Source organism: Mixophyes fleayi, chromosome 2 (genome assembly GCF_038048845.1).
Source record: "Mixophyes fleayi isolate aMixFle1 chromosome 2, aMixFle1.hap1, whole genome shotgun sequence".
Classification (NCBI taxonomy): domain Eukaryota; kingdom Metazoa; phylum Chordata; class Amphibia; order Anura; family Limnodynastidae; genus Mixophyes; species Mixophyes fleayi.
In genome coordinates, this window is record NC_134403.1 from 171,319,103 (window position 1) to 171,346,931 (window position 27,829).

The 27,829-nt window shown below is 38.4% G+C and overlaps 1 protein-coding gene across 2 annotated transcripts in view; it reads left to right on the forward strand.

Annotated features, from left to right (window-relative positions):
• Positions 1-27,829, forward strand: part of CLIP2 (CAP-Gly domain containing linker protein 2) — a 124,955-nt gene that overhangs the window by 61,554 nt on the left and 35,572 nt on the right. For both annotated transcript variants that reach the window (XM_075194989.1, XM_075194990.1), the window contains exons 2-4: positions 1,974-2,197; positions 13,646-14,184; positions 25,910-26,034. In XM_075194989.1, coding sequence (XP_075051090.1) covers positions 2,086-2,197; positions 13,646-14,184; positions 25,910-26,034 — 776 coding nt within the window. In that variant the 5' untranslated portion in view covers positions 1,974-2,085. The remainder of the gene's footprint in view (positions 1-1,973; positions 2,198-13,645; positions 14,185-25,909; positions 26,035-27,829) is intronic.

The window sequence follows — 27,829 nt, forward strand, 5'->3', positions numbered from 1 at the left end:
CTGTAAATTTAGTTAATATTTCACCTGTCAGTAAAGCCAAAAGAGAGGTCAGCAATTTATGGTTTTCTGGACAGATGTTTACAGACTCAGGCTGTGGCTTTGTAAGATAAACATCCAAGCACATAGTTGTGTATATATCTAATATATAAATGCTTAGTGGCGTCTGTCTGTCTGTGTGTGTGAGAAAAAAAAAAACCAAGTTGCAGCGCCACCTGCTGGGCAGAGTTATACACTGACCTACTAAATTCTTAGTGTGTGTGGGAAAAAAATTTCAAAAAGGGCTGAAATTTGGTAGGGCTCAAACTCATTTTCGTGAGGTAATTTTACCTCATGAACACACATGTGTAGAGGCGTGCGTTAGTGTGTGTGTGGAAAAAACTATTTTCTCAGAAAGGGCTCATCCAATCGACCTGAAATTTGGTATACTGACATTATTTAACAAAAAAATTAGAATAGTCAAGTCAGTTAACTTCCATCATCCCCCCTTCCCCCCGTGGGAGGGGTAGTAAAGGCTAAATTTACGAGTTGAGGGGTCAAACTCATTTCCGTGAGGTAATTTTACCTCATGAACACACATTAAAAAGGCCGCTTGCGTCGGGAAGTAACAATCTTCCCCTGAGGAGGCCTGGGCTAGGTCCAAATGCATGACAAGAACCTTTTTAAGACCTTAAGTAGCTTGATTTGACTAGAATGCATGAGTATCATGCACGGGTTAAGTTGTATATATATATATACATATATATATATATATATATATATATATATATATATATAAAAAAATGTTGTTTTGAATGTTATATCCTATTGTTACTGTTTTTTTAATCTTTGTTTATAAATAAAACTTCTTTATACAAAAGAGAGGTCCTGACTGCAATAATTTACAAAGAAATATCACAACAAAATTTGAGACAGTGTAGGGTTGTGAAGTTCTTCTCTTTTTTCATTTAAAGGCTGATATTTTAGTTGTGTGTGAACTTTCCTATTACAATGTAAAGTAGCAATGACTGTAAGTTAATTTAAATAAAGTAAACAAAAATTCACATTTATATTACAATAAGCAAAGTAAACATTGTTACTCAGAGGCTAAGGGAGAAAAGCCTTGCTGTCAATCAAGAAAATTGTCCTATCTATCAACTGTCCACCATGTGCGTGTCTTGATCTTTCAGCGACAGCAGCAAAACCTAATTTGATTTCTTAGACCAGATGTAATCTATTACTATATAGCATGGGATAAAACCATTAGATGGAAAATGTCGAAATCACAACCGTTCAAATAGGGACCTTTGTCATTGGTCAAGGTCAAAATTTTAGAATTCAAATAACACCTTTACTTTACGACCAAATTCCTTTTACTGTTTGTTTTAGTTTGCATTGGTAACTAATGTAGTCACACATTTTTCTAAATAGTTTCACACAGAGTGAAAGGCTTATGCTTTTTTTATGTTTTATAAATACTGTATAAAAAAGAAAATATAAAGTAAATAGTTTGCATTGTAATTCAGATAGTCTCTGAAGTCTAGCAATATGACAAAAGTGAAGAACTATGTTTTCTTACTGGTGCGATTTACAGTAAGGTAACCTTTCATGTAAGTTTTAAGTTTCCAAGAAATGACACTACAGATGGAACTGTTCTATTGGCATACTTCTAACAGTCTCATTTGAAAAAGAGAAGCGACTCGTCATGAAATACGCGGGGTATGAACTAATAAGGGGTGGTTTTGGGGCAGGACAGGGTGTGGCTTGGAGGATGGGGCGTGGACTAATTTGCCCCTATTTTGTAAACTGGAATGTTGCAAGATATGTATTGGTGTAAGCAAGTTCATGAAGAGCGGATTAGCAAAAACATATCTTATAAGAATAAGTAATAATTGCAGTGACAAAATAAAATATTGAATGATAGAGCATTACTATTAAGCGTCTTGTTAGTTCACTTAAAAATGTACTGTACAAATAATGTGAAATCTGTATTTTAGGTATTTAAACATGGAAAGCCGCTTTCAGTACACAGAAGCCTAACGGTTAAATGTAAGAAGAATCTGACTGAAGAGGTGAAACTGCTAATAAGTTGAAGCAATTGTCACAAATATGCTGAAACCAAGTGGACTTAAAATCCCAGGGAGGGGAGCTAAACATTCCAGCCCAGTGGGGAGATCGTCAGCTGGAAGTGGTGTTACTGGCAGCACCAGCTCTAAGGAAGGTACTGTATATTCACATTTATTAATACTCTATCTATCTATCTATCTATCTATCTATCTATCTATTTCATATCTATCTATCTATCTATCTATCTATCTATCTATCTATCTATCTATCTATTTCATATCTATCTATCTATCTATCTATCTCATATCTATCTATCTCATATCTATCTATCTATCTATCTATCTATCTATCTATCTATCTATCTATCTATCTATCCCATGCCTATCTGTCATTACTTGCATGTTAATAAAGTGCAATGTAAGACAACATGTGGTAATGATAAATATAGTTTGTCTAATGGGGTATAATGGAATTTAAATACTCTGTTCACATATACTAATATAACATTAAGAAATAGTCCTTTTCATCAGGGGCAGGCTGGGCTAGGGGGCAGGGGAGCATCTTCCTCCGGGGCTGGTCCCATAGTGGGCTGGGTCACAGGGCCACCTGCATTTTCTTTCCTTTAAAATGTTCCTAATAGGCTGCTGAGTCAAGTCTTGCCCCTCGGGCTAAAATTTGCCAGCCCTCCCCTGCTTCCCAACTAGCACTCCCATATTGTTCTGATTATTAAAATACGTAACTGAATTGTAGTAAAACAGGCATCATGATACACCTAGATTAACACATTTGGTCAGAATGGATTACAATCTTCATATAATATATGTACCCAGGGTTTATTTTTCACAGAAATGGAAGCCTTGGTCAGGTCCTTAGATTGGGGCATAGGCAGAGGTATAATCTGTAAACAGATTTGTTCTTATTTAAGGTCCATTTGACTAGTGTCAGAGCACGCTTTGATGTTTTCAATCTTCATCTCCTGATTTTAGTGGGAGGGAAGCACAAATTACTTCAGGAGATATGTTTGCTGATATTGTGGCAAGCAATTCCCTGTGTGCTTGTGTGATTGTGCGATTAAGGACAGGGATGCATGTGACAACGGCAATGTCGTGAGAAGGTGAGCGGAGGCAAGCTGGAAGCCACAGACTGAGAGTTAAATAGCAGGGTCTCTGAACAGCACACAGTAGAGATGCCAGACTCCCATCAAACTGAAGCAATACAATTGTGGTGTCAAACACACCTCTCTATCACACAAAGTACAGCCAACTTTTTCCCCCATAAAAGATTATCGGTCCTCTTTCAATATTCCTATGTGACATCATCTCACACACACACACTTGACAAATCTTGAAAGATTACAAGTTATAATACTCCTAGCACTATGCTGGGTAAACCAGCTGCAGGATAATGATTATACAATATGGAAATTTGTGCAACAAAAGTCGTTTATATTTTGTGTATATTACCATAGAGTGTAAATAATTGCCGGAGATAATAGAGTCTAACAGTAATTAGAACAATACTAACGTTTGTTTGTAATGTGTAAACACATGATAAGTATGGTTTGTAATACAAATGAATCATTGCTGATTTCAGTGTTTTGTTTGTTACAAGCATTATAGAGCTAAACAAGACCAAAGCTGAACAAGCATTTGGCACAGCAACAAAGTGTAACAGAATGATTGGCTACAGTTTTTCTATGCCAAGTGGCAGAATTTAATATCACCGGTGGAATTTGTCCACTATGTACTGTTGTGGTTTCCTGTTGTGAATCTTGCAGGGCAGATTACTAACGTGAATCATTAAATAATTGCCTTTTAAGGTGGAGAGTGGAGAGGCTATTAAGTATTTATTGAAATTGAACCCATTAAATGTCCTGTTCATGAAAGGGCTCCCCCACTGGACCACTATGGCATATTTCATCCTACCAACTACAAAATATATATGAGGGCATACAGTAATGTAATTGGATCCTATTGCAAGAGCAGACATCTCTACTGGCGGTTCGGAGGAGTTGTGTGAAGTGAAGTGATAAGTACGGAGTCGGCACAATAGCACTTACTTAAACAGACCAGTGCATTTTGCAGAGTGAGATTGCTTGATAGAAAGGACACTTTTTAAAGTAAAATAGAAAATAAATTAACCATAATTCCCTTAGCCATGTGCACAATGGAGAGAGGGAGCAACATTTTTTTCTTAATTTTGTGCCAATTTTTAAAATTATTCCAAGACTTAGGCTGGGTACACACAATACAAAATTTCTCCTGATGCGATATCCTTAAAGCTTTTACCAACAACTGAAAAAAAATCAAGTACCGATCAGCATGCTGATTGAAGTGTACACACTAAGCACATTTTACACGATTTACCCAGTGTCGGACTGGGGCATGAAGGGCCCACCAGGGGACAGCAACACTAGGGGCCCACCAGAGGGGGTGTGGCCAACCATCAAAGAGGCGAGACCTGACACTAGAGGGGGAGTGGTCAGCCCACAAAGGACAGCTAGCACAATAGTGTAGTATATAAAGAATGCAGTGTGTATAAAGAGTACAGTCTTGATCTGCACCTTAGATTGGGCAGAACAGTCACCAAAAATCGGGATTATCCCACTAGACCAGGCTTGACTAACCTGTGGCACTCCAGGTGTTGTGAAACTACAAGCCTCAGCATGCTTTACCAATATATAGCAGCCTATTGCTGGAAGGGTATGCTGGGACTTGCAGTTTCACAAAACCTGGAGTGCCACAGGTTAGCCAAGCCTGCACTAGACTCAGAACATTTGACAGACTGTCCTACCTGTTCTTGTCACTACTTGTGGCTGCTGGTTTCTTTAGCTGCGGCTTGTCTGGATCCTGGAATGTTGAGGGGTCCTATTTGGAAAAAATAATGGGTACATTTAGAAAATTCCAACCAGCCCCGGTGTTGAATCAATAGAACCCACATTTAATACTCAGGACTTCCTCCAGCCCCTAACATAAAAGTAATAGTATTCCCATTTAATAAACCTATTTCCCTCCCAACAGACAGCCCCTGCAATAAATTAATCACATTTACATATAATAAATATACCTATTTCCTGCATCCGTCACAGCTATTAAATAATTCATATTCACATTTAATAAATATACCTCATGCTCCTCAAACTCAGCCCCACATTCAATTTATAGCGCCCAAACCACCCCATCTTAAATTAATAGTCCCCACTATAAAATTAAATTGCCCCATCTTCACCCTACAAAAAAAATAGCACCTATTATTTAGCCACCACCTACCACACACACATTACATTGCCACAAGCCCGTTGTGCCATCACACACACATTACTGCGCCCCTTCATCACCATGATGTGCCTCCTTATAATCACACTGCACCCTCCATGCTGCTTTTGCTCCACCCTTCTCCTGGCTCCCCTTCACACACTGCCATACTGTCTGTGCTCCCCCTTCACTCTGCCATGCTCCCCCTTCACTCTGCCATGCTCCCCTTTCACTCTGCCATGCTCCCCCTTCTCTGTTCCATGCTCCCATTTCTGTTCCATGCTCCCCCTTCTCTGTTCCATGCTCCCCCTTCTCAGTTCCATGCTCCTATTTCTGTTCCATGTTCCCCCTTCTCTGTTCCATACTCCTATTTCTGTTCTATGCTCCCCCTTCTCTGTTCCATGCTCCCCCTTCTCTGTTCCATGCTCCCCCTTCTCTGTTCCATGCTCCTATTTCTGTTCCATGCTCCCCCTTCTCTGTTCCATGCTCCTATTTCTGTTCTATGCTCCCCCTTCTCTGTTCCATGTTCCCCCTTCTCTGTTCCATGTTCCCCCTTCTCTGTTCCATACTCCTATTTCTGTTCCATGCTCCCCCTTCTCTGTTCCATGCTCCTATTTCTGTTCCATGCTCCCCCTTCTCTGTTCCATGCTCCTATTTCTGTTCCATGCTCCCCCTTCTCTGTTCCATGCTCCCCCTTCTCTGTTCCATGTTCCCCCTTCTCTGTTCCATACTCCTATTTCTGTTCCATGCTCCACTATCACTTACCTTTTCTATCTGCTTCTTCCTTTTCTTCTCCTCTGTCTTGCCGGCGCTCCTCACTGAACATCGGGCGTGATGTCATCACGCCCGCCATTCAGTGCGAACGGAGCCGGCGCTGCGGTCACGTGAGTTGTTTTTTTTTGTTTTTTTTTTACTATTAAAGTTTCTAGCTCCCCCCACCAACGAAGAGGGGAGCGATTCAGGGTCGGGGCCTACCGGTGGATAGTCCGGTCCACCGGCGGGCCAGTCCGACCCTGGATTTACCTATAGATCTGTGCTCTTCATCTGTCACAACCATCAGCTGAAATGATCGTAAGATCTATGGACATTGCCTGTCTTGAATGCATACTCACTGCAGAATCCGCACAAAATAGTTCCATCATTGAACAAAATTTTAGTCCGGTTTAATAATCTAATGAAACGATATGATGTGCTTTGGAACCATAATTGTTCATTGTTGCAGCATACACGCTAATGCGATATTGGGCTGAACGCTCATTTATCACGTGATTGGCCCGATATTCGGCTGAAAACCCTGTAGTGTGCACCCAGCCTTATTAACATGTAACTGGATTCAGGCCCGGCGCTCCCATTAGGCAAGGTTAGGCACTTGCCTAGGGCGCCGGGTTCTGGAGGGCGCCACAAGAATGTAAATTACTTTAAAACTGTGCGGCGACCGCTGACCATACCTGTCACGGCCACCGCACAGCATTCAGATGCACGGGGGAGGGGGGAGAGGCTATTGCTCACCACCGCCGCCTCTCTGCTCCGTCTCCTCCCCTCCACTCACTAGTGTCAGTGAGTGGAGGGGAGGAGATGGAGCAGAGAGGCGGCGGTGGTGTGGTAAGGGGCGCCGATTTTTTCAAAATGCCTAGGGCGCCATGGACCCTAGCACCGGCCCTGACTGGATTATGTGTACATTTTGCTTATCCAACTTCATTTTATATGTATTTATTTTTATATTAGCAACAACTGTGCTATTCAATCTACATTCTTTGTACACATAAACAGATCAAATACATTAATAATTTTCTCAATACATTGTACAAACAAACATTACTCAATCCATTTGTTATGCATAGCTGTAAACTCTTTGTACTAATAGTCCATTCATGAAAGCAATCACTCAACATGCAGACTACACACATGTACATAAGGAATTCACTTATATGGTGGTGTCACATGGGCACTATTTGCACTGTGTTTAAAACATACTTGCCAACTTTTCCTTGTTGGTTTCAGGGAGATCCCGGGGGAGGTTGACATGCGGGGGCGGGGCTTGACAAATTGCATCAGTTTAGCCCCACCCCTAAACAATTGTCACAATTTTGGCCAATTATAGCAGGGGGCGGGGATAAGATGACACAATGTTTGCATCATTAAGCCAAGCCCCCCACCACTTATCTATTGTGGGGGCGAGAACCGGGAGGTTGCCCTGCTCTCCCGGGAGGTTTCCCAGAAATGCGGGAGTCTCCCAGACATTCCAGGAGAGTAGGCAACTATGCGTTAAAGAAAAGCAGCTAATGAATCTCTAGAGACTGAAGTGTCTTTAACATTTCTTTCTCCATTACTGAAGTCATGTTGTCTTACCTGTCAGTCTTTGGTTAAATCTTGGTCACCTCCATAGGCATCAATACATGGACATAGGACACAATTTCTGATCTGTGTCATCCTGCCACAGATGGCGGAGCCAGCCACATCTTGTACTGGCTCAGCATCAGAGAGAACACCAGACTCTACAGGGAGTGAGGGAGATCACCCCTATTTCAGGGAGTCTCCCTGACATTCAGGGAGAGTTGGCAAGCATGGTTTAAACTGCACAGAAAGCAATGAAGTTTAAGTACGATGTCACACAAGCAACCTACGATTTGGAACTGCATTTTAAATGCTGCCTACAGAGATTTAGGAAAGTATAAAAAAGCACTCATGTCAAACGCTGTCCCATAGGACAGGATATGGTTTACCTGGTAACAAAGAGCTCTTTAAAGATCAAGAAAAAACATTATTTTACATTAATATATATTAAAGGTTCTTCATTACTGAACTGAATAATATATATGAAATAATTGGAGTGTTTATACTTAAAAAAATATGTCCACCATGTTCTCTCTCATTCTTCTGCAGCAGGTTGCCTTATTACGATTGTGATGCTTCTGGTACTAAACAGGCAACTAGAGAGTGACAGTCGTTCAGATTAAGAAGAGCAGGGCCAGTGATGTCATAACAGTTCAAATTACTGTAGGCTCAGCTTTCTCAATCAGAAAATGACCAGATCCAGAAACCTTTCTGAAGATATTATAGGTTCTTTAGCTATCTGTAGTGGAGTGGACTGCAGATGTAATACATGTAAAAAGACAGCAGTGGAAATCCAAGTTATTGCTGCACCTTCATGGTGTGTTACTGGAAATTAAAATGTTGGTGTTCAGTGCTCCATTAAGTAGAAAAATTGTCTTTAAAAATGCAGCACTTTTTCAGCAAAACAAATGCGCTCCTGGAGAAATCAAAATGCAACGCAAGAGTTAAAATACATTTATTTGTATTTTTACATGGATAGAAAATACTGGCTGCGTTTGCATGTAGCATAAAATACTGGACAGCTTTATTTTACGCTGCAATTTACAGTTGAGCTGGGCACAGCCCCTCCCAACTGCAAATCTGTCCACACAAAGTGTTTCCCCCTCTGCAGTGCAACATAGTTTTGTCAAAGTAAAAAAAAAAATCTTTGCTTCTAACACTAAACAAGGCCCATTGTATTTATATCATACTTGCCTACTTGGGAGATCCAGTAAGGGAGATTTCCCTGCGAGTCGCATCTTTAGGCACCATCCCTCTGCTAGGCCATACCAATTTTGTCCAATTACAGCAGAGGGCTTGGTCAGGATGGCAGAATTAGCCCCACCCACTTCACCAACGAACAGGGCAGGATGCGTGATGATGCCATACTCTCCCAGGAGTCCGAGGCAACTACCAAAATTTTGTGAGTCTCTGGGACATTCTAGGAGAGTAGGCAACTATGATTTATATGCTGTATGACTCTCTCTATCACTAGCATGAGTGGATGGCTAATCTTTTTTAATATGTTTGTCTCATTCTATTAACATTTAATGCAAATATGCATTTCAGATATGTATCCCACGTTATAGAACATTTCTTGCTTACCATACCATATTACCATATAAGAGCAGTATGCAATTTAATAAAAGTTATTTAGTCATCCATCATAGAAGTCAAGTTGCAAATCAATAAGGTTGCCGTTCCCCGACAACAAAGGGCTGGCTCAGCAGCAGCATAGTTTTGTAATTGTAATTCTTATCCGCATGTATCTAAATATAGGTATCATTGTACTAAGTTTTCAGTATTGGATCATTTGTCCAGAAAACATTTTAGCAAGAAAGTTCCACATAATTAAAAGTAAAAGGTAAATAATTATTGCTGTTACTATCATACGCAACAACATTATAACAGACTGCCTCTCTGTACTCTGTGAGGAACACTGCTAAACAATTTAAGGAGGAAAGAACAGTCATTTGCAAATGTACTTTAAGTTATTCATAGTGATTTCAATTCCAGAATAAAACACTTATCCTGAAAGCCCAATGCCTCAAGCATTCTGGTTAATAGATCTGCTGCCAAAACCCAAAATACAAAGTTATTTGTCAAACAAAAGGGTATAGATAGCATAATTGTCTTTATATTGTTTGATAGAAATGTACCACTCTACTGTGCACCTTTTAAGTGAACAATATACTGTTTATTGTCACTGATTTCAGGTATATTATTTAGCTCAGTAATATACTATTGTTAATGACTAGTGATACATACTACAGTACAGTCATGGACAGAAGTTTTGAGAATGACACAAATATTATTTTTCACCAAGTCTGATACCTCAATTTTTATGATGGCAATTTGCATATACTTCAGAATGTCATTGAGTGATCAGATGAATTGCAATTAATTTCCAAGTCCCTCTTTGCCATGACAATGAACTTTATCCCAAAAAAAACATTTACACTGCATTTCAACCCTGCCACAAAAGGACCAGCTGACATCAGGTCAGTGATTCACAGGTGAGAGTGTTGGCGAGGACAAGGCTGGAGATCACTCTGTCATGCTGATTGAGTTAGAATAACAGACTGGAAGCTTTAAAAGGAGGTGGTGCTTGAAATCATTGTTCTTTCTCTGTTAACCATGGTTAGCTGTAAGGAAACACGTACAGTTATCATTACTTTGTACAAAAAGGGCTTCACAGGCAAGGATATTGCTGCTGGTAAGATTGCACCTAAATCAACGATTTATCGGATCATCAAGAACTTCAAGGAGAGAAGTTCAATAGTTGTGAAGAAGCCTTCAGGGCGCCCAAGAACATCCAGCAAGCGAAAGGTCCGTCTCCTAAAGTTGATTCAGCTGCGGGATCAGGGCACCACCAGTGAAGAGATTGCTCAGGAATGGCAGCAGGCAGGTGTGAGTGCATCTGCACGCACAGTGAGGCCAAGACTTTTGAAGGATGGCCTGGTGTCAAGGAGGCCAGCAAAGAAGCCACTTCTCTACAGGAAAAACATCAGGGACAAACTGATATTCTGCAAAAGGTACAGGGATTGGACTGCTGAAAAGTCATTTTCTCTGATGAATCCCCTTTTAGATTGTTTGGATGTCCGGAGAAGGAATGGTGAGCGCTTCCATCAGTCCTGTGTCATGCCAACAGTAAAGCATCCTGAGACCATTCATGTGTGGGGTTGCTTCTCAGCTAAGGGAGTGGGCTCACTCACAATTTTACCTAAGAACACAGCCATGAATAAGGAATGGTACCAAAACATCCTCCAAGAGCAACTTCTCCCAACCATCCTGTACAGCGCTGTGGAATTAGTGGCGCTATATAAATAAATGGTGATGATGATGATGATGACGATGAACCATCCAAGAACAGTTTGGTGACGAACAAAGCCTTTTCCAGCATGATGGAGCACCTTGCCATAAGGCAAAAGTGATAGCTAAGTGGCTCAGGGATCAAAACAGTGAAATTTTAGGTCCATGGCCAGGAAACTCCCCAGACCTTAATCCCATTGAGAACTTGTGGTCAATCCTCAAGAGGCGGGTGGACAAACAAAAACCCACAAATTCTGAAAAACTCCAAGCATTTATTAGGCAAGAATGGGCGGCCATCAGTCAGTATATGGTCCAGACTTTGATTGACAGCGTGCCAGGGTGAATTGCAGATTTCTTCAAAAAGAAGGATCAACACAGCAAATATTAACTCTTTGCATAAACTTAATGTAATTGTCAATAAAAGCCTTTGACACTTATGAAATGCTTGTAATTTTACTTCAGTATACCACAGCAACATCTGACAAAAAGGTCTAAAAACACTGAAGCAGCAAACACTGTGAAAACCAATACTTGTGTCAATCTCAAAACTTTTGGCCATGACTGTAAATCGTTTACTTACTTGGTAATATAGGTTTTAGTTTCATTGTACTAAACTTCAATGTTCTACAGATCTTATAGGGAGCTGGAACTCTAAATATTTATTTAATGTATATCACTATTTTTACTTCTACTGACAATGCTTTTGGTTTTTCCAGTAGCAGAATACCCATTTATACAACATGTAACATTCCTAGAGAGTAAATATATTTATTTGTTATAATCTTGGACCTATAACACCTCAATACACTATATAAAACTGTAGATGCCTTTTATGTTTCATATCTTTGAATTCATTTCTTTCAGTTGCCATAGCAACATGGTCACAAAAACGGCTTCTTCTCCCAGTAGAGCGCTTATCATAGCATTATTTGTTAGTCTCTGATTTTTTTAATCTTACAATAGGTATCATTCTTGCACAGTGAGCCAAGTAAGAATATATGATTTATTTCAGACACATTGATTGCAAATGTGTGAACAATAGACGTTTTTATACTAGAAAGCACCAGTATTGTAGTGTGGCCATTTTGATTATAGCATGTCTTTAACTCTGCTTTCTGTCACTGTGAAGAGAGAACAAAGACCCTTTAACGGGCCTTCCGATCCGTTACGCCTCTTTAGAAAAACAGCCGCCTTTCTTTAAACAAAAAAAAGAGGAAAAGTTTGTGTAATTAAGAGGCCATATGAAAAAGTTTGGGATATTTTAGTACTCTGTATATAATTAGCAAAAATACACTGATCCTAGAAAACTGCTGTAAAGTATTTATTAATGCACTATGCAAAGATTATAGTAGCTGATCTTTAATTTGAAAAGAAAAAGCATAATTTTGAATAAGTTTATTGTTTTGTATGATTTCGTCTGTTCATTAAGCTGGTCTCTGAAAAGTTTTACACAAATGTTAGATCTGTGCATAAAAAGCGATAGCAACAGTGACATCTGCTACTGTAAAATAGAATAAACCAAAATAATTAAATGGCTCGAAATACACAGAGCAATAATAATAACAAAAGATGTTTATATTTCTATTATGTAATGGATGTAAAAGATCACACACAGAATAATTTTCTACTTACAAACTCCTGGATCATATTACAGCTCAAAGCCTCAAGAACATAGCATTCTTAAGGCACTACACACCCCATCCACCTAATATGATTCTATATGATAAAGTTTCCATGATTTTAAAACAAAAAAATAGGACCCCAATCTATATCCAAATGTTCCAAGAAATTAGAACAAAATAGACCATGTCCCAGTCTGACCAGTCCACTTCTCCAATATATTTACCAACACTCCCATTTTCTCTCTGGTCACACCCACAATCCAGACACAATAAACCTGACATAGGAATCCATTCTCACCATGAGTCTGACTTCTAGAAAAATAAGTATTTGTATTTCAAGTTACCAAATAATGAAATGGTTATGGGAAATCGGGAAACATGAGAGCCCTAATATTTCAGTGTTAATGTCTTATCTTCAATAAATCATAAAACATAGTGAATTGGAACAGATCTTGAATACTTCATCCAGCATGGACAACAAGTAAAGTGGTACTGTGCAAATTGGTCAGTATTACTGTGCGCTTGTCACTTACATCACGGAGGTAGCAAAATTGTGGGAAATGCAGCTCATCAATTCACTAGTAACCAGTGACATCACTAAGGCATGAAAGAATACATCCTTTGTAATTTACTTGTTAGCACAGAGAACAAAAAGGGATCAAAATATAGAAAGAGTAAGAGAAATATATGTAATACAATATTCTAAAAACAGCTTTATATTGACAAAGTTTATGCATGTAATATGTCAGACGTGATGATTCAGGACACATACAGGGGGTCATGTAGAGTTGGATGCAAGTGTTTTTTTTATGTATGCGCAAGCGCATAAAACACTATTACCGCAAAACGCAATTTACGTCCAACTGTACATGACCCCCACAGTAAGTAATGGTGCGACTTCAGTATAAATGATCACAATATATTTAATTACCCTATGTCTTCAGCTACTTCCGAATTTCTAATTATCATGCTGTGAATGATTGTTATGTTTAGAAGGAGCAAATAATATACAGTGTATAGGATGAGTAATAATGTGTAATTATAATGTACTTCATCCGGATATGTGCACTATACTTTCTCCATTTACTCTATTTTCCACAGGTTCCCCTTTGCACAAACAAGGTTCTACTTCTTCAGTCGGTGCGGAGAAATCAGGTTCAAAGTTCACTGAAGTGGGGGATGAGTTCCTGGGAGACTTTGTGGTTGGTGAACGTGTATGGGTAAATGGAGTAAAGCCTGGAGTTGTACAGTATCTGGGAGAAACACAGTTTGCTCCAGGCCAGTGGGCTGGTGTTGTTTTAGATGACCCAGTGGGAAAAAATGATGGCTCTGTAAGTGGAGTGCGCTATTTTGAATGTCAAGCACTTTCAGGAATATTTACAAGGCCATCCAAACTCACCCGGCAGCTTGTGGCGGATGGTACAGGAAGTGATTCACATTCAGTGGAATCTTTGACAACACAGAACTTGTCTTTGCACTCTGGAACTGCCACACCACCTCTAAACACTCGGATTGTGCCACTGCGGGAGAGTGTGCTAAACAGCGCCATAAAAACCGGAAATGAGTCAGGATCAAACCTCTCAGACAGTGGGTCAGTGAAAAAGGGTGACAAGGATCTGCGCACTGGAGATCGTGTTCTGGTGAGTCCTTTGCTTATTTTTAAAAATGTATAAAATATGTTTTTTTATATTAAATTGTGTCTCTGTTGCTAAGATGCTCTACATATGTTTGATATTTTGTATGTGACTATTCCTTTCTGATACTTTGTGTAAAACTGCGTAACTATTTTGTTTACTTTTTATACATTTTGGAAATCTGTTTGCCAGCCATTAATGGATGTTTTTAGTATTTCTGTGCACTCATTCAATAAATGGAGGGAGGTGATTTTAGAAACCGTAAATGTAGAAGTATGAAGTATTTTATTTTTAGGATAGAAATACATTTTCAAAGCACTTTTTTAACAATGTCTGCGCATAGCACCTGTAGTGTACATGTAGAGCCTCATCCATTAAGGAAAGGAAAGCAAAAAAAGGGGTAACTTTGCACCTTGCCATTGGAGAGGGGGAGGCAAATTTAAAATGTAGGGACAAATTTATATTTCTTGTAGGGCATGTCCTAGATCAACTTTAAATTTCAGTCTTAAAATAAAACTATCAAGTGTTTGTGTGCTACATGAAAAAAAGGCCAGTATTTAACTTATGTGCAAAATAATAAACTAATTATCACACCATGCATTGTAACATGGTTTGTCAAGGTGAAAACTCTCCTTTTTTTGCCTTACTCTCCTTAATGAATCAGGCCCGTAGTATCCAACACTAAAGACTTTTTGAAATTACTCCCAATTTATTCCTTGTTTCGTCTGTTTGCCTAGAATGGAGCAAGCCCAGGATTTTCATGGGAGTATATATTGTAACATTTATTACATTCTTCACAACATACATAGAAGAACACACAAATGTTTAGCAAAAACACATAGGGCCTTATTTACAGTCAGATGTAAACATACAATGAGAACACACATGTAAAATTGCACCTTTGCAGTTTTACGTCTCTATTTTTAGTTTTACATATCTTAAGATACCTCCAACTTAAAATTTAGTGTATAAATGCATGCAGATGAAAGATACATTTGTCGTTGTTGTCATCATCATCATCATTATCATCATCTTCTTCTTCTTCTTCTTCTTCTTCTTCTTCTTCTTCTTCTTCTTCTTCTTCTTCTTCTTCCAAACTATTTGAATGCCCCAGGAAAGAAGACAGTATATCTTTAAGTTTTAAAATAAAAATAAATATTTGAAAAAAAAACAAAAACAATTGTGGCCTCACACTTCCATAATCAACACCAGTGTTAGACAGCTTGGGTTGGTTCCCAGTAAAACAGAGGGGGAACTAGCATGAGATTTCCCTGCTAAAGTGGAAACCAGCCCCTTGCTAGACAGGCTGGGCTGAACACAGCACAACAGGGAAACCTGCAGTGTGGCATCCCCCTGTCATAGTGGGAACCAGCCCCAGCCTGATCAGCACAGGAATGGGGCCTTGTGTAGGGTGGAGGGCAAAAAATAAGCCCTTTCCAAACAGTTGGTCACTTCCTAAAAACAACTGGGCTGAGGTTACCCCGGGTAATATAAAAAAATAATTACCCCTGGAGTGGGAAACTTATCACCACAGTCACAGAAATCCATAAACGATACAGGATAAAATTAAGTATTGTTTCATTTAAAGTATGTTATAGAGTTTACACTGTTAAGATGTATAGGAGATTTCTACAGTGCTTGAATTGTTCTTTAGAGTTTGCTTTTTGTATATATGTTTACATTTTTGTATGATTTATATTACAAAAATTCAGGCTGCAATTGGGGCGCTGTAAGAACTTATACATTTGTTCACTCTTTACCATCGTCAGTTATACAGGGTCCCTAAGACCCCTCCCCCATGGTATTCATGTAGTATAAATAAGTAAATAATACACTGACATACAAGTTTTAAAATGTATTTTTTTTATTGAACTAAAATGCTCCCTGAAACGCCATTGGTCTCCACTTTATTATAAAATAAAATCTTCTTTTCTTCTGTCTTGTTGTAGTCCAATGGGAAAGTTATAATCCAGTGGTAAATAAATATTAATAATCTAAAGTAGTGACTGTAAACTGAACTGACCTGGACAAGCCTGAATTGACCTAGACAAGCTCAGCCAATCACAAATGGTTTCCCACATGCCTGCAAATCAAGCATAGTAAAATGCTTGTAATTGGTTGAAAGGTTGTCGACCTTCTTGATCAGTTGAGGACACAGTAATTCTGGGAGTCTGAACCAGTTGTCATTGAATAATATGTTTTTTTTTATTCCCACTGGATTATAAAGAAAGAAAGAGTTTATGGGACTTTATTTAATTCAAGTTTTTTTTTAAAACATGGGTCAGTGTACTATTTACCGATGGTTTCTCTGTTAGAGTTTAACCATTCTGACTTTTCTAGTCTAGTAATGGCTTCAACTTGGGTACCTACTCATTTTGTCAGGGCCATTAGCTGTCTTTATCTGCTTATCTGCTACCAAAGTAATCCCTCCTGTTTCTTGAGAGTTAGAGGTGGTACATGCTGAGTAGATAATAGAAGGTTGGGAGGAGCATTCAAAAATCATTTTCAGATTATTTTCTCCAGTCTTCCTCACATCCTGTCAGAATGACTTATGTTTGGGGAGACCTGTTTGCTTCTACTGCTCTATCTCAGGAAGATTTATCAATAATATACCATATTTATTTTTAGATCTCTCTGTACCATGCCTTATATATCTATGCTATGCATGTGATTTATATGCAGGATTAGGATTCTCTCTGGAAAATATTATTATGGAGTGACATAGTTATAATCCTATCTCCATTATTTGTTTGGACTCCTATAAGTTTAATTATCTCACTGTGCAAATGTAGTTACAGGATAGGTAAATTGCAGACATCATTTCTGATAGATTTTGCATGAAAACATTAGCCAGAAGTAAGGGTTCTGTTCAGTGGATGTAGCACAATATTTTGTTACTGTAACACACTGGCTTATGGAATGCTGCTACGTAATAAGGATTTGTGTTTCTTTTCTTGTGATTAGAGACCTCTGTGAAAGACATTCCTGGATTTGCTAGAAAAGGGGCTGTGCCATTTTGCTGCCTGTAAAAAACATTGAAAGATAATGTTACCTTTATTTATTTGAAAGGGAATGTTCCCTTATCTGTCTTATCACTTAGTAACTTCAATATATTTATATCTAATCAATATGTTTTCTTGCAGCAAGTATGATTTTCTGTTTTTATTGAGCTATTTCATCTGATGTAGCTCTGTATTTCCTCTGTCTTAAATAGAGCTGATAAGAGGATGCTCCAGGGAACTCTACACATCTGCAATAGAATAGCAGTTCATATATGGCAAATATATCTACATATGATGAATTTGGAGCCAAACGTATAGTACAATAACTGAAACACTGTAAACTGCAAAAATAATATGCCGATTCCGTGTACTAGTTAGTATTTGTAGGTGTTGCATTACACTACCTTTGCGCCACATTCTGCATTTTAGCTGATGGAATAAGGAAAATATGGAGAATGTATTATGTTCTGAAAACATCCAAGAAAAGAGCTATAGTGCTGCAAAATGATAAGTGACTGTTGTTCATGAGCTTCTCCCTGTCATTAGGTGACAGCACGTACTTCCCTGGGCTCTGCTCCCCTCTACCATCTCTTTTGAGCACACATGAGAATAGTGCAGTGTCCACAATCAGCATGAAGCTTACTGAGGTCCCTGATTTGTGACCATCACTGCAAGGGATTTGAACCCCCAGAATGCTATGTGTGGATTCTAGGGCTCCAAAATTAAATTATGCTCAGAGGGGAAATGAACTTTGATGTACCCTTCATCTTTAACCAGGAAGTATAAATCGGTGACCAGTGGACTTCAGGAGGAGAATAGTCTGGCCCAGCAAATTAAATGAGGGGAGGGAGATGATTGATAGAGGTTATAATGATAATGGAGACATGTGGGTTTAATGGAGAAGATGATAAATGGGGGATTGATGGAAAAGATGGTGATATGGAGGATTGCCAGGGTACATGGTTATAGGAGAGATTGATTGGAGACATAATGATAATCAGGATTATTTGAGGATACAACAAATGGGGGATTAATTGGGGTATAATGATATGGGCTTTGTAGGGGGACATGATAATATAAGTGATTAATGGGGATGTGATCATATGGGGTTTAATGGGGGACATGTTGATATTAGAAGATTGATGGGGGACATAATCATATAGGTGATGGAGTACATGATGATAAATGGTTTGATGAGGGACATGCTGATATGGAAGATTGATGGGGACATAATCATATAGGTGATTGATGGACAACATGATGATAAACGGCTTGATGAGAGACATGATGATATGAGGGATTGATGGGAACTTCGATGATATGGAAGATTGATGGAGGACATGATGATATGGAAAATTGATGGAGAACACCATGATATGGGGGATTGATGGGAGCTTAGAGGATATGGAAGATTGATGGAGGACATGATAATATGGAAGATTGATAGAGGACATAATAATATAGGGGATTGATGGGAGCTTAGAGGATATGGAAGATTGATGGAGGACATGATAATATGGAAGATTGATGGAGGACATGATAATATGGAAGATTGATGGATGACAAGATAAATGGGGGTTTGATAGAGGAGATGGTGATATGGGGCTTGATGGAGGACATAGTAATATGGAGAATTCATAAAGCAAATGATGATAGGGGGGATTGGAGACATAATGTATGCAGTATTATTTAAGGATACATGATAAATGGGGAATTGATAGGGCCATGAATATATGGGGCCTGATGGGGTCATAATGATATAGGGGACTAGTTGGTGCTTAGATCATATGGGGTTTGATAGGGGACATAATATTAAAAGATTGATGGGGGTATAAAGATATGGGGGACTGATGGTGAACATGATTGGGAGGCATTATTGATGATATATGGGATTGATGACATGAAAATAACAGAACACTAGAAACGCTGCTTTTGTGGTGCTGAACATACCCTTCTGGCAAGGTGTTCCTCCATAGCAACTTTGGAGGAATTTTCAAAATGTTGCTCTGAGGCCCACAAATTTACGTTACGCCCCTGGTCAAACGATGTGTATGAGTACGTGTTTACAAAGAAAAATTATTTCAATTATCGTTGCATAGTTGCCCCTAATTTCCATGGACAGTCCCAGGTTTACAAGTGTTTGGAAATCCCAGTTGGACAAATGCAAAATAGAAGTATTCCTTTAAACATGTCAGATGTAAGTTTCAACATATATTCTTATTAATACTAATTGAAGTATTGAAGATGCAAAAAAGTATAACATTCAGTAGACATAACAATGGGGTTGTCTGCCAAAACCAAATCACATGTAACTTGCGAGAACTATGTTTGGAGTTTTGGAACTGTCTTCTAGAGACATGTTTTTGGATCATAAATGTTTGTATTGATGGAATTGTATTGCATTGTGGGAATCCATTGCAAGAACTATTGTACAGATCTTGTGCCTAAATATACTTTTTAACTAAAAGAGACCAAAAAAACCAACAAATTATATTTTAGACATATTATAATATAGGGTGGAAAGTGGTGCCCTTTCTATCTGAGCTGAGTGAACTGGTCTGTTAACTGAGAACTAAATGTTATGGAATTTTTCGGCTTCTGTAAGAGATGCTACAGAGTCACTTATCAACATCAGAACGTTCAGGGCATGGGTAAATTCAAGAGAATAATAAATAATCACTTTTTTAAAAATAATTATCCTGAATTGATAATAAGATGATTTGCTGACTTCTGGAAGAAATAAAACATCTATCAATGTTATCCTGGACATATCTGCTTGGAGAATTCTGCTGATGTGTTTTGTGAGTTTAGTAAGATTTTTTAGCAAGACCCTTCCCTATTTATTAGAATAGAATTTGGCATTCAGCGACCATTTGATGTTGTTTTTGGTTTAGACAAGTGTACGCGGCACAGTGTAAATGGCCTTAATGTGAAAAATAACTGTCTTTACATCGTGTAGTTGAACTAAGTGCAGTATATATATGAGACTTTTTTTCAGTGACTTATATTTATAATATCTTTATTCTTAACTTCACAAAAATTGTTTTTCCTGTGTAACCCTATTAACCTAATACAATAAGCTTCCAGAACATAGACATGGATATTTAACGTTTTGAACTTTACAAAGCCGATATTATACTACAATTGGAAGCCTGTTAGTGTCATTACACTGGACTCCAATAAGGATGATACTCATTGTGCAACTCTAATTACAAGTTGAAATAAAGTCAGACTGGTTTTTGCGTCCAGGGTTTTTTTTTTTAGTTAAAATGCTGAGATTTTTGTACTAAATGTTAAAATTATAACAACAAAAAACAATTCTGTATTTTACTCTTGTCAACTTTTTATTCATCAGTCTCCTACTCATTATGTAGGCTGGCAGGAGTACTAGTTGAAGTCACAAAGTCAAATCTAATCATTATTTAGCCTGGTATCTCAAGAGGTTTGTAGACCACTTCCTAGTAAACATAAAGGGCCTGAGTCATTAAGGAGAGCAAAGCATAAAAAAGGAGTAACTTTGCACCTTGGCAAAACCATGTTGCATTGGAGGGGGAGGTACATTTAAAATGTGTGGACAGATTTATAGTTTGGGTAGGGCATGTCCTATATCATCATCATCATCATCATCATTTAGTGATCATTTATTTATTTATTTATTTATATGTCCTAGATTAACTTTAAATATCAGTGTAAAAATAAAACTATAAAGCATTTTTGTGCTAGATGAAAAAACAGCCAGTAAATTAACTTACGTGCAAAATACTAAACTAATTTGCATCCCTTACATTTGTAACATGATTTGTCCCTGAGAACATTTACTCCTTTTTTTTGCCTTACCTTCCTTAATAACTGAGACTCAAAATGTCTCCATTTGCTAGGGTCTCTTAAACGTACAGGGAACAGTTATAGTATCACTTCATATAAGATTCATTGCAGAGTCCTGGGTGGTAAGTCCTTGTGCAGAGTAACAATGCTGAGACTTCAAAGTGTTACATATATATTACTTTATAATAGTCTGCAAATCGCACTAACTTGAAGAGAAGAGCCAGTGCAAGTGCGTATGCAATGCTAAAGCCATTGTACACATTTTCGACAGTATTTCTGGAATTCCCAGCACCATTAAGTCCCCATTTCTTTCCCTATATATGTTTAAGCACTCCATCTGCCCACTCATGGTGATGAATTATTATAGGTAAGACTAGAATTGCAACACAGGGTACAGGGTTGTATGGTGGTAATAGTTTCTTCATAAAATAAGAGATGCAAGTATGCAGTAACAAAAGATATAATGAAACTTTGGTGTGGGGTTTTAGTGACCATAGAGTTGATATTTAGGTTCTGTAAAATAATTGAGGTGTTTGGTAAGCTGTTATCTTCATGTACTTGGGGTGATTGTGATGATAGTGGACATATTACCATACCATCTTTATATCTCTTAGATATTTAAATATATTTCTATCTGTATTCCATAGATATGGTATATTAATTTGGCCATTTCAAAGGTTGATAAAGCCTTTTAGCAAATGTCAATATCAATGGGCATTGCTGTCTGCCCTTTGGATAACCAAAGAGATAGTTATCAACCACATTCATGTTTACGTAAGACACCCTAGTGGTATTTGCTGATAACCCAACACATCTTTTACCCATATAGCAATTGGTAAATGTGAGACAAACAAGCAGCATGTAAGGGTTTGTGTGAGGTATTGTAACTTCTTTGCCTCTGGTAATTGGCACTGACCCCTTTTGGAGTTGGAGTCTAATGGAGGTCTATAGGTGATTACCTTCAAGGAGTTTTACCATAAGGCTGTTGACTAACAAACAAGCACCTTATCACAAGACAAGACAAAGGCCAGTGATGCAAGGTCAATTATAGGCAGAGGTCAGGGCAAGCAGATAGCAAACGAAGACAGGATATAGAGCTGATGTCAGGATCCAGGAAACAGCTAGGAAATGTTTAAGCAGTTTTGCAAAGCACAATAATCTGTTGCACATGTAATGTTAATGTGAGAATTACTGTTCAAACTGCCAGAGAATGTCTTTGATTGGCCACATGGAGGATACAGTGAGTAATGACATGCTACAAAGGACTCAGACCAAGTACATGGGAAAACTCATTTATAAGTACTATGTTACCCAAAATCATTGATTTTCCTGTGCAACTTTATGGGATCCACATCTCCGCAGAGTGCCTTCATGGTTCTTACAGAGTCACTCTGCAGCACAATGCGGGGCGTTGAAATCCCACCTAATATAAATCTTAATCCAATACTAATAATAAGCCAGGAATGAAAAAACAAAGGAAGAAACTAGAGTGAACTTACTCTTAGGGGTATATTTACTAAACTACGGGTTTGAAAACATGGAGATGTTGCCTATAGCAACCAATCAGATTCTAGCTATCATTTATTTAGTACGTTCTACAAAATGACAGAGAATCGGTTGCTATTGGCAACATCTCCATTTTTTCAACCCCGCAGTTTAGTAAATATAGGAGGAGCATGTGTTTTGGGGGGTATTGGTAACTAACTGTGGGCTAAATGTCCTCATTTGACACCCACTTGCAAAAATGAGATTTCATTTTGTGGGATAAAATACGATAAGGGCTCATCCACAATAAATATCATTGGTATGTGCGCGTCATAATCTTTTCACCAAATTTTTTTCTGAATCTGTACTTTATACATTATAGCATATACTTACCATTTTAATAAAACCATTAAAGTATATGACAGTGACACATAGAATTATAACACAATAGTCTTTAAATGTGATGATTTTTTTTATGATTTGTAAATTAAGCTATTCCTACCAGTATTTTAGGAGAAAATGTAAAAGTTGAAATGAATAAAGGGGTGGTCATAAAGTTTTAGTAGGCTGGACTTTGAAACCATTTCCAATGTGTGCATTTACAGCTGGACTCACAAACCTATAAAAGGTCTTTCTGAGAGTTTCTTTATTAATGTTAATATTATTATTGGTAATAATTACTCTGCTGCACTATACAGCATACTTGCCAACTCTCCCGGAATGTCCGGGAGACTCCCGTATTTTGCGAGAGTCTCCCGGACTCCCGGGCGAGTGTGGCAATCTCCCGAATTCTGCCCACTTCACTGGGAAGTGCCCACTTCCTAGTGAAGTGGGAAGAATTAGGTCCCAAACGCTGCGATTCCCAGTGAATCGCGGCATTTGGCCCCGCACCCCCGGTGTCAAATGACGCGTTTGCGTCATTACGTCACAGGGGGGCAGGTCCAAAAATGACACGATTTTTGGCGCCCCACCCCCTCACGCCCACCTCCAATGGCAGGCTCCCGGAAGAGAGCTGAAGAAAGTTGGTAAGTAAGCTATACAGTAGGGAAAACAAGACATACATAAAACAGGGACATACAAGGTAGACAAAATAAATGCAGACATAATGATGAATTTCGAATCTGGGCCTCCTCATTGTTACGTGTGAGGTGGACAATTAAGCATATTGCACAAAGTGCTCTGTACTCTCGTATTTTTTGTGTTTGCTAAAGGACCTTTAAAGTTCAACAATAGAGAGATTGCTCATATAATATTTGTGTGATCTGTATTTTTAAAGCTTCAATACAGTAGACCTCTCAATGATATTTTTGTCTTCTGGTATATAAAATTACCACCTATATTGTTGTCCTTGTGCTGCCTGACTATATCATATGCCTATACACGTTAATGATGTGTTATATCAAAGTGCAGTTTTCACTGGAGTGACTTGGAGATGCAAATGATGATAAGAAAGCAATGTAAACACCACTAGTCATTATCACAGTCCAAGTAGATTGCTGTGTTATGAATGATCTGATCTAGATACATATCATCTTTGTTGATGTGGGAAACTGAGAAACAAATCCAGGAATTTGGATATATGCGTGTAAAGTGGAAAACTAAGCACCTCATGCTTTATTCCATATAAATGGGAATTATAATTACAACTAGATTGTTAGCTCTCATGAGCATTTCCCTCCTTACCGTTTGGTTTCATGTCTGCATTTATTATGTCTGGCTTATACTTTCTTGTTTAATGTATGTCTCTTTTCCCTACTCTCCAGCACTATGGAGGGCTGTGGCGCCTTACCAGTCAATGATAATAATAATAAGAAATGTACAGGTTTTCCTAATAGAATTATGAATTGAGAAAGGCAGCTCAAAAATGTATTCGGTATGTAAATATTAATTTTGACTGAGAAGCGCTGCAATGTACTATAGTGAATGTGCAGCTTAGATTCTCAGGTTTTATGTTCACATTTCTGTTACTGATCTCTATCTGCTATATTGTATACTTACCTACTTTTGAAGGCAGCTGTCCGGTAGGGGGTCCGTTGAGGGGGGCGTGGCCACATGTGGTGCACCGTTAGGTTCCGCCCTGTCAATATTAGGCAATTCTAGCCAATTGCAGCAGGGGGCGGGGCCACGATGGCGTGTTTAGCCCTGCCCCGCCATCTACAACAACGGGGACAGCTGGATCCGGGATTTTTGCCTACTCTCTAGGGAGTCAGGGAGAACTCCCAAAAATTCGTGAGTCTCCCGGACATTCCGGGAGAGTAGGCAACTATGCTATATTATACTGCTTTGTGGTGTCTGTCACTTTATATGGCCAACTGTGTTTTAAGTTAGTTTGTTCCTGTAGTCTACTGAGGTGAGTGCAGTAGACTATTAAAAGAAGCAAAGTGTGTCAGTTTACACAAATCCTCTGTAGATGTTTGACATGTTGGTAGTATAGATCGGTAGGTTTGAGATGTACCCTTCACAGGACAGTCCAGACAAAAATTTCTAGAAGTTGCATGGTTTATTAGTTTGAGGGAGGGGCCAAGCTAGACCCCGGTCATGTGTGGGTTGATCAGGGGATTGACCTGGCTGGATCCAAGGGGTAAACAAAGGTTGGGAGGTTGGTGTATCAATACTTAGCTAATTAATATCACCTATCTTAAAATGTTATCTAGGCTACATCAGAATTCATAGGACTCTGATCTGGATATGTTTTTTTATGTTACTAGAGACAAGTTGGTGACATGAGATGTTGACCATGTGTAGATCGGCTCAATAGATGTGGGAAGCTCCAATAGGAAACTGAAAAGAAAATGCTCCACATAGTAAAAAGTATTTGATTGATAAAATCTCAAGAGCTGCTCTAATCATTCGTCTGCAGGAGGCTGATGTTCCTAGGACCCTTACCCACTGGCGTCTGAATACAAAACTAAGGGGATTTTTTTTTGACTCAGACACATTAACCATGCAGAGGAAAAAAGATTGTAATACCTTGCTTTGTATTTAAATGTTTCGGTCAGTGAAAAAATATCCTGTTGTATGTAGTTGGACAGCAGTCACAGTGCATTGTGGTTACTGAAAATCTGTATCTCATTACTGTCCAAAGTCATGCATGTGTTCTAAAGAAAGCTTTAACTGGTGATGCATGATGTGTCATCATTTATCACAATCCACCCATGAACCACCCCCTTCAAAACAATATTAGTTTATGTTAGATATACCTCAAATTTCCACCATTGAATTTTGACACATGTTTTCACCATATTATTCACTTTATTATTGACACGCTGTTCAGTACATATAAATGATTACTTGCACATCTTAGAGTGGTCAAGCATAATTTTTGTGTCTTCCAAGCTGAAGTGGTTGTGTATACTATAGGATATTTATTTTTACATGTGACTTTCCTGACTTGATGTGCATTGTGTATTGCCTTGCAGGTTGGCGGTACAAAGACAGGAGTAGTGCGCTATGTTGGGGAGACAGATTTTGCAAAAGGAGAATGGTGCGGAGTAGAGCTGGATGAACCGCTGGGCAAGAATGATGGAGCTGTTGCTGGTACCAGGTAGGCATTATTATTTTTTTTCAGTGTGCAGAACTAAATAGGTTTGTTCAGTTACTGTAGTACTGTGTTTGTGTGTGTTTTTTAGAAAGTGAAATCCCCTGTCTTGGCTCTAGACACATCAATTATTGAGACATTTGTCCTCCAGAACATTTGGCCAACCATTCACCCATTAGACTTACCCATAATCATACCTGTTTAAAAAACTGCTCTAAAGTCATAGTTAATAAAAATGGAATAGACCACCTTCATCAAAAATTTATCCGATCTCATTAAATAATCATGACTGCTATTTTTAGTTGAAAAATAATATGTCTGCAGATTGTTTGCTGACATTTATTTCAGGGTGTATAGGTCATATACAATGATAGCAGTCCTTCTTTAAATGACTTTCAATATATTTTATGTATGGCTTTAGAAACCACATTCAGTATAGCTCTTGTTCTTGTCTTTGCCTCTACTGTACTATATTCCTCTTAAAGCCTTTATACGTTATCACAGCAGCCAGCACATTGCATGGATTTATATAGATTTATTTTATTTATGTGCATTTGTTGTGAGCGTTTCATAAGATTGTTGTCAAACACCTGCCACCTGCAGGATCATCCATGACATTCCTGACTTCATACACTTGTCTCATCCAAGACTTTCCTGACTTCATACACTTGTTTCATCCAAGACTTTCCTGAGTCCAACTGACATTCCGCTAGTCTGGAATCAGAGCAAAGAATGGAACATTTGTGCTCAGCCAAATGGCTTATTTTAATTTTCTTTGTTTACTCAACAGTATTAGTGGATCTAGGGAAAGATAAAATGAAGCTGTATTTGGGAGGAGGCCAGTACAGATGGGTTATAACTTAGCTTGAGAAATAATCACTTATTGAAAGAATGTTAGTTGTGTTTGTAAATAAGGATTATAGAGTCCCATTACCAAAAGATGGCTTAGAATTACAGTAGCCTATGTCCTGATGTACCCGCTGCAGATGGTCTTTATATGATCACACAACAATAATAGTCTGTGTAAATTATTCCTCTATGGAAAGTAAATGCTGTAGTGGGCAGATGTGGAGTAAAACAGCTGGCTGTGTCCAGCAGTCTTGGCTAAAAGTCCCACAGATAACACAATTGAATGTTTTTAATGTATAGGTCTTACATTTCTATGTTTATATATATTCCAAATTCTTCCTATTTGCTCACAATATTTTTATTTAGGGACTGCTGGATACTCAGAGGCTATGTAGAGGCCATTTGGCACTGATGTAATTCTGGGAAGTAGCTGGATCAATTTGGGCAGTGATATCAGCAGAGTTGTTCACGGCCCTTGGTAATCACCACTTTGAAGCAACAGGGTAGTGTGTCCTGCCCTGATGTGACACTAAATTAAGTTGTTCAACCTTTTAGAATATTCATCATTGTATGGTGGCATATTTATCTACCGGTTGCTTTTTTTTAAATTTAACCTTTTATGATAAACAGTTGAGTTAAAAAAGAAGACAAACAGTAACGATTAGAACACACTATAACTAGAACACATCTACTAGGGACTTGGAGACTTATTGTAATGTTGGCAGAATGCTGTTGCCATGATGCTAGGTTTCAATTTGCAGGCGAGCCAGGGTTTTTCCACGTAACCTGGGATGACAGCCTTATGTACCCTACTAATGAGAAAGCCCCACTACATATCATCTGATCATAACAATTTCAATGGAGCATATTTAAAATATAACAAGATTTGACATGACCTATGGATTGGATTTAACTTGTGTGCATGATTATATGCACACATGATTACATGCAC